General features: G+C 34.2%; 2 protein-coding genes across 2 annotated transcripts in view; one reads left to right on the plus strand and one right to left on the minus strand.

The window, feature by feature from the left end:
• Nucleotides 1–9,934: 9,934 nt before the first annotated feature.
• On the minus strand, nucleotides 9,935–10,758 carry LOTGIDRAFT_191224 (hypothetical protein; the record flags this gene model as incomplete). The annotated part of the gene is made up of 1 exon (XM_009059307.1): nucleotides 9,935–10,758. A coding segment is annotated over exon 1 (681 nt), but the record flags the coding sequence as incomplete, so codon positions are not given.
• A 1,460-nt stretch (nucleotides 10,759–12,218) lies between these two features.
• The window catches only part of LOTGIDRAFT_163249 (hypothetical protein), a gene marked incomplete at both ends in the record, with an annotated part of 3,171 nt that continues 1,950 nt past the window's right edge, over nucleotides 12,219–13,439 (plus strand). Inside the window, one exon of the mRNA XM_009059308.1 lies at nucleotides 12,219–12,231. Within this exon, the coding sequence (XP_009057556.1) occupies nucleotides 12,219–12,231 (13 nt within the window). The remainder of the gene's footprint in view (nucleotides 12,232–13,439) is intronic.

Below are 13,439 nucleotides of genomic sequence, written 5' to 3' on the forward strand. Positions count from 1 at the left end.
TCCTAACAGACCCGACGATGCAATTCTACAGCTTTTAGAGATTTGTTTTAGTCGAAACGATTTCACATTTAATGGTAAAACATATTTACAAACTTCAGGGACAGCAATGGGCAAACGATTCGCCCCTTCGTACGCAAACCTTTTCATGGCAGAGTGGGAACGTGAGGTGTTGCCCCTCTGTCCATTTGACCCACTTTTTTACGGACGCTTTTTGGATGACATTTTTATGGTTTGGACTTATTCTATCGAACAGTTTTGGGAATTCTTTAAAAGTCTCAACAACCACCATCCTTCTATCAAACTAACCGCAAACGTGAGTGACAAAAGCATTGACTTTCTCGATACTACTGTCTTAATAGGAGATTCCATAGCAGAAACATATAAACTGGATATTAAAGTGTATTTCAAAGAAACAGATACTCATCAACTCTTGCACAAGAGCTCCTTTAATCCAAAACATACCTTTTCTGGTATAATTAAGTCACAAGTTTTACGATTTCACCGAATTTGTACAAGATCTTCTGATTTCAACCAAGCCAGTACGATTTTTTTCTCAAAACTGAAAGAGCGTGGGTACACAAACGATTTTTACGAAACATAAAAAATTCCACCTTAGCACAGATAGCAACTAAAAACCGACTTTATGCCGAAGTACCTCCAGGTTTAAGAAGTGCTCCATGTTTGTCCAGTAGATGCAAAACATGTCCCTTTATATCAGAAACTCAATTATTTTGTAAGCAACTCTACGAATAAAAGGTACCCGATCCAGGAACATCTAACATGTGAACATTCGAATGTAATATATTTAATTTCATGCAAGGAATGCCCCAAACAATATGTAGGAAAAACTAAGAATAATTTACGAACTCGTTTTAATATTCATAGGTCGGACATCAAATTAAAAAAAGACAAGCCTGTTTCTAATCATTTCAATCTCGACGACCTTTCAATAGACGATCTCACCCTAATCCCAATTGAGCGTATAGAAATTGACTTGCCCGAAGATGAAACTACCAAATTCCGTCAATCTAGGGAAGCCCATTGGATTGTGACATTGAATACAGCAAGACCTATGGGACGAAATATTCATCATAATGTAGGCATTTCACCCTTTGTTGTCCCGTTCAATACAACCAGCAATCGAGCAAGCAAGTATGACCACTATAAGAGCCTTCAAGAGAAATTCCCCCATGTCTATAAGCAGAAAATGATAGTTGCATATTCAAAAAATAAGAACTTAAATGATAATATTGTTCATAGTAAACTAAAAACAATCAGTACATAACAGATACATACTTCTCGCCCATTGGGCGACTTATTTTTTCTAATTTCAGATCAGAATAAGAACAGAAGAAAACCCAATATCAAGATCCTTAATCCTAATGTCTAAATAAAGTGTCTGCTCCACCCTAGGCCTGTACATTTGGGAGAATCAAACCCTCCCTTACCCAAAATCAAAATCCATTCATCGAAAGATAGCCAAATTCGAACTTGTCCAAGATCTCATCATAAATATTCACACAAAATTTCATTTAAATTGGACGAAAACTGTAGCCTGTTGTGTTCACAACCAAATTTTGACGCGTTTTTCATAAGTCAGGGGCAATAACTCAAAAACCGTTCATCGAAAGACCGTCAAATTCGAACTTGTCCAAGATCTCATCATTATAAATAATCACACCAAATTTCATTTAAATTGGATGAAAACTGTAGTCTCTATTGTGTTCACAAACAAATTTTGACGCGTTTTCATAAGTCAAGGGCAGTAACTCAAAAAACATTCATCGATCTTGTCCAAGATCTCATGAATATAAATGATCATATCAAATTTCAATCAAATCAGATAAAAACTGTTGTCTCTATTGCGTTCACAAGCCAATTGTGGACGGACGAAGGGACGGACGGACAAGGGCGACGACAATATACGACCACATTATAATGTGGGCGTATAAAAAGCCTGTATCGTCAGATTGCTGTTCTAAACAGTTCAGGTGAATCATTGCAAATTCATTGGTTAATATCTTGCTACTCTGATTTGGGTTGGATTTGTTTCTCTTGTTTCAAATATACTCAAGCAAAGCCACGTGTAATGCGTGTCTCCAGTCTAGTTAAGGTACAAATAGCTTATTCCACAATTTTGTCCCATTTTATAGCACACGAGATTGATCTGCATTTGGATTGCAAATAATTTCCTCTTTGAAGAATCAAATTCCTTCATTACATTCTCTAGAATATTATCTAATATTGAATGAACTTTTATACATTATTATTTTTAAGCTAAGAGATAGAGTGCTCTTCCAGGGGTATTATTATTTCTATAGTTTGGTCGAAAGGATGATAAATTGTAAAAAGTAAATGAGAATTTATTTCAAACCAACATATTGACATTTGCATTGTTCTTGAAGACATATTCTGAACAGTATTGTCAGTAGGCCCAGAGGAAATTATATTGTAATAAATCTTAAAAAATTGTTTCAATCTTAACCGTATAAAGTTCAAACCGTTGGCAGAACAACTATCTTTAGAAATATCTGTTCTACCGGAATTGACCGTAGTTTAGTCTACCGGAATTGAAAGTGTTCTGGTCTACCCGAATTGACTTTGGTTTCGTTTTAGCTGACATTATGCAGTAAGCGAATTTATTTATTAAATGCCAATTGAGCTTGAGAGGCAAGGTAACATACGCCCACTGGAAGCTGTCAGAAATGATAAAACAGTCTTTAGTGACTAAAGTACGAATTTTCTCATATTGAAGAAATCTTATTAGTTTGAATTCAATTACATATATATATGCCAGTTATTTATGCTGAGTAATTCCACAAAATTTTTTGAAATCAATATCAAAAACCCAAATACAACAAACAAACAATTAAATCACACAGCTCTAATCAAGGGCAAAAATCAACTTTTGACGCGTGTTTACAAAGTCAAGGGCAATAACTCAAAAAATATTCATCAAAAATATCTCAAGTTAGAACTTGTCCGAGATCTTATCAATTCCAATGATCACACCAAGTTTCATCAGAATCGGTTGAAAACTGTAGCTTCAAACCTGCTAACGAACAATTTTTAACAAAGTTCGACTTGTTTTAACAAAGTCAAGGGCAATAACTTAAAAACCGTTCATCGGAAATGCGTCAAGTTAGATCTTGTCCAAGATCTCATGAATATAAATGATCATACCAAATTCTATTCAAATCAGATAAAAACTGTTGTCTCTATTGCGTTCACAAGCCAATTGTGGACAGACGAACGGACGGACGGCTAGGGGCGAAGACAATATACGACCACATTATAATGTGGGCGTATAAAAAGCCTGTATCGTCAGATTGCTGTACTAAACAGTTCTGATGGATCATTGCAAATTCATTGGTAAATATCTTGCTACTCTGATTTTGAATAAACTTTTATACATTATTATTTTTAAGCTAAGAGATAGAGTGGTCTTACAGGGGTATTCTTATTTCTATAGTTTGGTCGAAAGGATGATAAATTGCCATGATGAAGTGAGATATATCTTTATATAACTGAAATGTGAAGGTAATAGAAATTTTACTTGGTAAGATTAAAGGTTTCAGTCTTGGCTAAATGTAAAATTTTAACAGTGGTGGCTACAATATGAGCAATTGTAATGGTGGTGGCGGAATAGTAACACTTGGTTTGAAAATCAGTTTAGATTACCCTTAGATATCTTATCGTGTAAATTTTAATTGAACTTTGACCCTCCCCCCAAATAATTAATCAAAAGATTTCGAAAGACTGTAGAAAATCAAAAAGTTAAAAGGATCATACAGTTTCCTAGGGATTTTCGATTGATTTATAATTTACTTTTTAACCGATCTTGCTCAAACTTGGTATGTTTAAAGGGACATTTGTGCAATTTTGGGTATCTTGAATATATGTAAATAGTCTTCAGAAGAACTATAAATGTTTCTAAAATCGCTTAATTCCTTCAAAAATACTTCACACTAGGAATTTCTCTTCTTATTTGTATAGAAAAAGTATCTTAAGAAAAAACACATATAGATGTGGAGGCTCAAATTAGCTTGCCTTCTTCTCATTGTGTTTAACCAGTTGACCACTATTTAATTTCACTGTTATATACCTTCATTTTTAATGAAGATATCTATCGGAACTAAATCAACTACAGCTCTTTGAACAGAACGATGATCTTCAGAAATATCTTCAGTGGTCTGGTCTACCTGAATTGTCTATGATATTAAGCGTTATAAAATTCATGAAGGATTCATTAAACTTAAACCTGAAACTAACCATCGTGTAAAAAGTAAATGAAAATTTATTTCAAACCAACATATTGACATTTGCATTGTTCTTGAAGACATATTCTGAACATTAATGTCAGTTGGCCCAAAGGAAATTATATTGTAATAAATCTTAAAAAATTGTTTCAATCTTAACCGTATAAAGTTCAAACCGTTGGCAGAACAACTATCTTTAGAAATATCTTCCAAGATCTACTAGAATTGGGCGTGGTTTAGTCTACCGGAATTTAAATCGTTCTGGTCTACCCAAATTGAATGTGGATTGGTACACCCGAATTGACATTGGTTTCGTTTTAGCTGACATTATGCAGTAAACGAATTTATTTATTAAATGCCAATTGTTGGTGAAAAAGTGGAAATTAACAAACGAATTACATATTTTTTAACCCAATAATGTTATACAAAACAAAGATAGCTTGAGGGTCAAGGTAACATACGCCCACTGGCAGCTGTCAGAAATGATAAAACAGTCTTAAGTGACTAAATTACGAATTTTCTCAGATTGAAGAAATTTTATTAGTTTGAATTCAATTACATATATATATATGCCAGTTATTTATGCTGAGTAATTCCACAAAATTTTTTAAAATCAATATCAATAACCCAAATACAACAAACAATTAAATCACTCAGCTCTAATCAAGGGCAAAAATCAACTTTTGACGCGTGTTTTCAAAGTCAAGGACAATAACTCAAAACACATACATCAAAAATATCTCAAGTTAGAACCTGTCCGAGATCTTATCAATTCCAATGATCACACCAAGTTTCATCAAATTGGTTGAAAACTGTAGCTTCTATTGTGCTCACAAACAAATTTTGAAGCGTTTTTACAAAGTCAAGGGCGGTAACTCAAAAACCGAACATCGAAAATGCGTCAAGTTAGAACTTGTCCGAGATCTTATCAATTTCAATGATCACACCAAGTTTCATCAGAATCGGTTGAAAACTGTAGCTTCAATCCTGCTAACGAACTATTTTTAACAAATTTCAACGCGTTTTAACAAAGTCAAGGGCAATAACTTAAAAACCATTCATCGAAAATGCGTCAAGTTACAACTTATCCGAGATCTTATCAATTCCAATGATCACACCAGAAAACTGTAGCTTCAATCCTGCTCACGAACTATTTTTAACAAATTTCAACGCGTTTTAACAAAGTCAAGGGCAATAACTCAAAAACCGTTCATCGTAAATGCGTCAAATTAGAACTTGTCCGAGATCTTATCAATTCCAATGATTACACCACGTTTCATTAGAATCTGATGAAAACTGTAGCTTCAATCCTGCTAACGAACTATTTTTAACAAATTTCAAGGCGTTTTAAGTCAAGGGCAATATCTCAAAAACCGTTCATCGAAATTATGTCAACTCGAACTTGACCGAGATCTTATCAATCTAAGGCATCACACCAAGTTTTATCAAAATCAGATGAAAACTGTAGTCTCTATATTGCTCACAAGAAATGTTGACGGACGGACAGGGGCGACGACAATATACGACCACATACCTATGTGGGCGTATAAAAATTAGTTAATAACTTTTATTTATGTGTCTTTGAATTTGTAAAATGTTTCCCATCAGTAAAGAGAGAGTGTTTAATGTGTTAGATTGCTACGTAATATGTATTTGTATTCAAGAGCGCAGGATGTAAAATTAGGATATAATGAAGTTTTCTAAATGTATACTAACCTTTTTGACATATACTAGTCTACATTGTGGTGCGATTTGACTGCTTTGATTGCTAAACATTTGCATGTTGCATAAGATAAAGATTTATTTGTTGCTCCGTTTCGTTATACCTAATAAAATCATTCCAACTTTTTTTGCAGCATGTATCAGAACAACGAGCTTTTCAATTCGCGAATATCAAGTCTCAAATGACCTGGCGGAGGGTTTTAGCTACTGATAAAAGGTTTGATTTGGTAGTGTTTTTTTAGAATGGATTGGGGTTGATGATATAAAAATGCCTTTGTGGTACATTTTATTTAAATCTAAATTGAAACAATGTGCTACGAAGATTGCTGCTATACTTCATTAAATGTACTGATGTATCCTCCCAAGACTGGTTTTATTTTGTGTTTATGGGCAATAACGATTCGGCTGATATACTAAAATATCCTTGGATTAGTTGGCATATTTAATTTACAACATATCACATTATATAGCAAGTGATTCTACAATTCTTCCTTCAGACAAAATCTTGATCCCCCTGACTGCTGGTCAATCAGTTATCTCTATTTCCGACAGCAAACTTAAATATATTATCGATATAGCTTAAATATTATGGAGTTTTTTGTATTTGTCTTTTCATGTGGGTTTTGATCATCAAAAATATCAAAATATTGATTTTGCCGTTGTATCTGTAAGTGTTTAAAGCTTAGAATCCTTAACATTATTTAGACAAGTATGGGTGCAAATTAGACTAATTATTCGTAGAGATACTTGGAACATGGACCTAGCATTTTGTCAGAACCCGCCTAAAGTGTAGTTCGATAATGGTTCTCGCATACTCTCCAGACCTAACATATGTTGGGCTGAGATTAGCATACATATGTCTCTGACGACAATCATGGTTGGCAGATAGGTATTCATGTTGATTTCGTTATAGAAAACTTGTTAAGACTAAACTGCCGAGGCAGTATAATCCTCTCGATTCAAAATGGCACACATGAACCTGTATCACTCTTTTTGATAACAATGGTATCGTCCTTCTTGAGTAGGTTCAAGGCTTCACGCTTTTGTGAGATAAGACTGCTCGTGTGTGATAGATAGCTAAGAAATTTGGCTGTTCATTTTTCAGTATTTCTGGATGTATGACAGCCATATCTGGATTTTTGGAACAATCACAGTTCTAGCACCACGTGGAGAGTGGTTGCGGAAAAAATATGTGCAGCTAAGGAATCGTTCGATAGACTTTAGGTATCTAAAATTGAATGTTGAAGGGGATTTAGAATTGTATTGCTCCAGTTCACTACAGTTTATCCTAGTGGGGGTCTTTTTTTATCCCTAGTAATTAGTTTAAAGGCTTACGCTATGTTAGATGCTGACTTTCCCAAAACAAATAAAGGTTGTTTGCTGTTTTTTTTGTGTAAATATTGTGGAGATGGGTATACATGTAATGATCTTTGCGTTAGAGAAAGACTGTTGGGCTGTTGAGATCAGTTCCAATTCTTTACGTCAGGAAGATTCCATGATGATTGGATACTTGGTTTTGGTGATAAAATGGTTTGGTAGCGGAAGTAATAATTCTCGACGGAGTAATTGGTACTGGCTTTTGAGGTGCTAAAAAGGCAGGATTGGGTACTGACTGTGATCTAGTTCGAGGAGATATATGGCTTGATATGCGGAGTGTAAAGGCTTGATGGTCGTAGTATGTGCATAAGGAAGAGGGGTTGGCAGAGGCTTGGTCACATGGAGAGTGCCCTGTTCTAGCTGTTCGCAGAGAATATTGAATATGTTCAAAGTCTCCTTACTTACTCTTCGTCGACAATCACAAGCGTGCTTGTTGCATTCTTCAAACTATAAAACCTATTAGTTGCCAGTGAGTTACGATTGACTTAATTTGACCAGAATTAGCAACCATACCCAACTGGTAATCGCTGTGATGAAGGAATGCTAAGGTTACAAATTGAGAAAACTGTTAATTTTCATTTCGTTTGTTTTCTATACAAATATATTACTGGCGCATGTGTGAGGACAACTTTTATATAGGTTTGAGGTACACAACAAGCATACACACGCAGAGTTCGGAACATATTATGACCACTATTTTATATGCTCCTCAACATGATATGATGAAACGCAACCTACTCTCTGAATGTCGGATTGAAGGTAACAGCGGTCGATCGATATGAAACCACAACGAAGCCTAAGAGGAATAGTAACATTTTGTTGATATATTTCTATAGTATGAATGTCCTAAAAATAAGAAAGTATCTTGTATTTATTTTTATACGCCCACATGAATATGCAGTCGTATATTGTCGTCGCCCCTGTCCGTCGATCAACATTTCTTGTGCGCACAATAGAGACTACAGTTTTCATTTGATTGTAATGAAACTTGGTGTGAGCATTGGGATTGTTGGCAAAGTTCGAATTTGACGATTTTTTGATGAACGGTTTTTCAGTTTTTGCCATTGACTTGGTAAAATCGCGTCAAAATTCATTTGTGGCAGAATAAAAGCTACAATTTTCAATGGGGTTTTGGATGAAACCTAGTGTGAGCATTGGAATTGATAAGATGGCAGTCCAGTTCGAATTTGATGATTTTTCGATGAACGGTTTTGAGTTATTGCACTTGACTTCGTACAATTGGTCAAAAAAAAAATATGTGGGCACAGTAGAAGCTACCATTCTCAATATATTTTTAAGAAACTGTGTGAGCATCTGAATGGATACAATTGCAGTCAAGGTCGAAATTGATTTTTGAGTTATTGCCCTTGACTTAGTGATAAACGCATCAAATGTGCTTGTAAACACGATAGAGGCTACAGTTTACATTCGATCTTGATGAAGAATTGTATTCATGTATATATTGATAAGATCTTGAACAAGATTAAATACGGCTCATTTTGAATGAACGGTTTTGAATTATTGCCCTTAAATTGACCAAATTTGACTTGTAAACATGATAGGGGCTAGAGTTTTTATCACATCTAAATGAAATTTCTCATGCATAGATATATTCAATAAATGATAGTCAAGTTTTAATTTGGCTTATTTTTTATGACTGTTTTTGAGTTATTTCCCTTGATTTAGTTAAATGTGTCTAATTTGCCATGTAAACATAATTGGGGCTACAGATTTTATCTGATAGTAATGAATCACTTTCAAGTATGAATGTGGCTCATTTTGAAAGAAAGGTTATTGCCCTAGACTTAGTAAAAAAAATTAATCAAATTTGACTTGTAAACACGATGGGCTACAGTTTTTATCTGATCCTGATAACACTTGGTATGCAGGCATATATTAATGAGTAAAGATTTGTGGACAAACTCAGGAGAACTGTTCCTAAATTGATAAGGAATTCGGGGTTTTTGAATTACAAATACATAATGATCTTCAATGCGAAAAAATACGTATTATTATTAAGATCCATTATATATTTTTGGTCCATAAAGATTTAGTTATCACCTCTGACAGCTGCCAGTGGGCGTATGTTACCTTGCCTGGTAAGGTATCTTTCTTTCTTGGGATAATAAATTTGAAAGATGAAATGAGATGAATAAAGAGAGTGAGTGCTAGTTTGGTGTAGAGATTAATACTTAATCAAGAAGATTATGTAAATCAAATGATCGAGAATAATAACTTTTGTTTGTGTATTTTAGATTGTGTACTTATATGTAATGAATAAAATCATTTGCTTATTTCAACTTTGCACCTGTCCATCAAAACAATTCTCGAACGTAATCGTGTGCATACCAAATAAATAAATGTTTCGTCGTAATCGGATAAGTATGTAAACATGTATTCGTGGCTGGATGGACAAGGGTTGTGACAATAATATACGTATGAATTATAATTAAGACGTAAAAGGTATTTCTTACCCCATCCCACGTAAATTCTACCAAAGGTCTCGACACATTAAATTGTTGGAATAACTTTGTATCTAAAAGATTGGGCATTGTCGCTTCTAATCCATTTCCTATATTCTTTACCACCATACCTCGAGAAAAAACGATGTGGAAAGGAAAAAGTTCAAAAAGACTTTCGGAATGTAACGGAATGTCTTTAATTAGGTTATCAATCAGCATTGTTCTTGAATCTAAAAAAGCTTTGTTGTCGAACAGCAACTTGAAAACAACATGTGATGTCCCATTTATTACTTCTTCTGATATGACATAGATATCTATGTTCGTGTTATAAAAAAGACGCCCCACTTCTCTAATTTGACCTTTTGTATAATGTAAAAATCCTATTCTTTTTGATCTGTAGTGGAGGGTTAATCCATTCTTATTCTCACTTTCACAGAAAAAAGAAGGTGGATTTAGTTTAGGATAACTAAATCGTAAATATTCATGTAAATTATCCAATCCGTTTAGAAAGTCTCGCATGTGACGTCCTAAAACCTTGAGAATTCTATCAAATCCAAACTGACCAACAAATCTAACGAAGAAAACTCCAAAAGAATCCATTAGGCTGTCAATCGATACTCCCGTAACTACAGAAGCTGTTTTTGCAAGGTCACCTATAACGTTTTCGCCATAGATTAAATGGGGTGAAATATTAGATTGTTGAAAAACACACTCTTGTCGTATTTTCTCCCATACGTCTGCACCATATTCACTGAGAATATAGTCCACAATAGATTGTATCAATAGTCCGTACATTTTAAATCTTGTGTTGCGATTTACATTATAGTCTTTTGTGAAGCTGAAATCCTCAAGTTTACACACGTATTAAAAATGATACACAGTACAAAGTTACAACACCTTGTACATTATGCTATTCAACTCGTAGGTATATATTATCATCCACCATTTCTGATACAGCACGAAGAATTCTGTAAGCTAGAAAATGTTGAGTGGAATATAGTGTCGTGATAAAGAGGCGAGCTGAGTCGATCAATAATCATGGCGTAGTGCAAGATTTTTATATAATATTTCTCATCAGCTACTGATATCTTAACGACTATTAATGATAGTAATAGTATTACAGCTAACCGTCGAAATTTGAGCTTTTAAATCCCTGTGTGTCTAGAATAATCCGCGTTTGAAAGTAAAAATGATGACTCGTCTTTTTTTGCGACTCTGCCATATTGAGATAATCATATATAGAAATTCAACTTTCTAGCTCGTGGTAAATATTTGTAGGGATTATGCGATTTTCGTGCAGATCTAGACTATTTACATTCAAAAAATTACAAATTTACAAAAATTCAAGATCCAGATCAACTCCCGAAAATAGCGAACCATGGTTTTTAAAAATGAACCGGGAGATATTTGGTGGCCGTTAATTCAAGATCACGTGCTGAATAAGTGTGGCCATTGATACAAGTTTGACTGCACATTTCAAACAACACAGTGCTAATAGATATTTGAACACAAAATGGGAGCGTTTATTGGCGTATCCCATGTCCGTCCGTCCGTCCACAATTGCTCGTAAACACTCTAGAAGGCACAATTTTTGACTGATTTTGACGAAACTTTGTATAGGTGTTTGTAACCACCCAAGGTAGAACCCAATTGAAAGTTGAGAAATCGAAAAATATTTAGTATGAATTATTGCCCTTGTTCTTGAAATGATCGTAAACACTCTAGAAGGTACAATTCTTAATGTATTTTGACGAAACTTGGTGTGAGTGTTTTGTTATAACCCTAGGAATAACCCTATCGAAAATTAGAGAAATCGAAAAATACTTAGTATGATGTATTGCCCTTGTTCTTGAAAACCATCTTGAAGTCTCAATTCTTGTCCGATTTGACGAAACAGTGTGTGAGAGGTTATCAACCAAGGATAAACCCTTTCAAAAATCAGAAAAATAAAATAACTTGAGTATGAGTTATTGACCTTGTTTTGAAAACGCGTTCAATTTTTAGCACATACACACTCTAGAAGTGTTTGCTATCACCCAAGGATAAACCCTGTCAAAAATCAGAAAAATATTTAGTATGAGTTATTGCCCCTGTTCTTGAAAACTTTAATTGTTTAGCATGTAAAAACTCTAGTAGGCACAATTCTTGACTGTTTTTAATGAAACTTGGCGTGAATGTTTGTTATCACCCATGGATGAACCCTATTGAAAATCAAAACATTTTTAGTATGCATGTAAACAATAAAAGCCACGATTCCTGTCGGATTTTGATAAAACTTGGTAATATTTTTCAGTATCACCCTTAAAGTTTATGACTGGTGATTGTTACAAATATTTTCATTCAAAACCAAATCTGCCAGTGGAAGTATAATCTATTTTCCGATCTACTTAAACATAACATGACAAAGAAAAGTACCCAGCCGATCTAGACCAACTTTTTGTATAATTTCTGAAAATATATGCAGTGAAACACCTCTAAACCGCATTCTCTATAAACCGGATTCCGCTGTTAACCGTTACATTTGAAAAATCCCGGCCGAATCACTATATCATATATAGGGGATAAACCGGCACCCCTCTCAACCGCAATTCGGCATCGAAATCAAGTCCCAAAATAGTTAATTAGTCTCTAAACCGGCACTTTGTTTCGTTACGTATTAATTAACGTTAATCCGCCGTCGACGGATAATAAGATAAAAAGATAAATATGACACGTTCCGTGACTAATTATCAATGGAAACGATTAATCCAATTTAAATATCGATTTCCATTGTTTCACTAATTGATTATTTTTCTATTCACATTCAATTACGCTTTTTACGAATTTGAACATTCGGTGATTTTCCTAACTGGAATTTGCGATAAATTAGTTGATTTCCTCATAAGTTTAAATCTTAATCACGGAACGCGCTAGCAAACGTCAACATGTAACCAATAAATCACTAGCACAACACTGTACAAATGTCTCACACATTCCTGTAAATAGTTCAAATCACAAAGCAGTTGTTCTACAGATAAACATTAAAACATTTAGCTGGGGAGGGGTTATTTCAAATTAAATTAATCTATTTTATTCAGTTCTCATTTAAAAATCACTATTTCACACTTTTAGGCAAGATCAAAAACTTAGCTTTCAAAATTACCTGAATTGGTGGGAGGAGGGGAAAAAGTCGTTAGGGCTAAATTTGTAAGGATTATTAGTCAATATTATGTAAAGAAAGAAAAAAAGAACAACATTTTTAAACTTTAGCAACGAAGGGTTGTATTGATTATGTAAATACTGACGAAGAAAATGTTCACATGTATAAAGAAACAGAAATAAAAAATGGGAATAAATGCATAAACAAACTTGAAAATTTAAGGGGGATATTTGTACAATCCGGGAAGGTATTTCAAACATAATTCCCATTTTTTATACAACACTCTACACTTCACAACATGTAAAGGAACACGACATTCACACTTATCTTTCCAACTGTCCACTGACACCCCTCACTGACATCGATCTATCCTCATAAATGACCCTTTCTTTTTTATAAATCTTTTTATCTATCAACTATCTTCTTCTTTACATAAATCAGAAAAACATTCCTACTAATCTGTCTACTTTTGACCAGGAA

This window comes from Lottia gigantea (genome assembly GCF_000327385.1).
Source record: "Lottia gigantea unplaced genomic scaffold LOTGIsca_38, whole genome shotgun sequence".
NCBI classification, from domain to species: domain Eukaryota; kingdom Metazoa; phylum Mollusca; class Gastropoda; family Lottiidae; genus Lottia; species Lottia gigantea.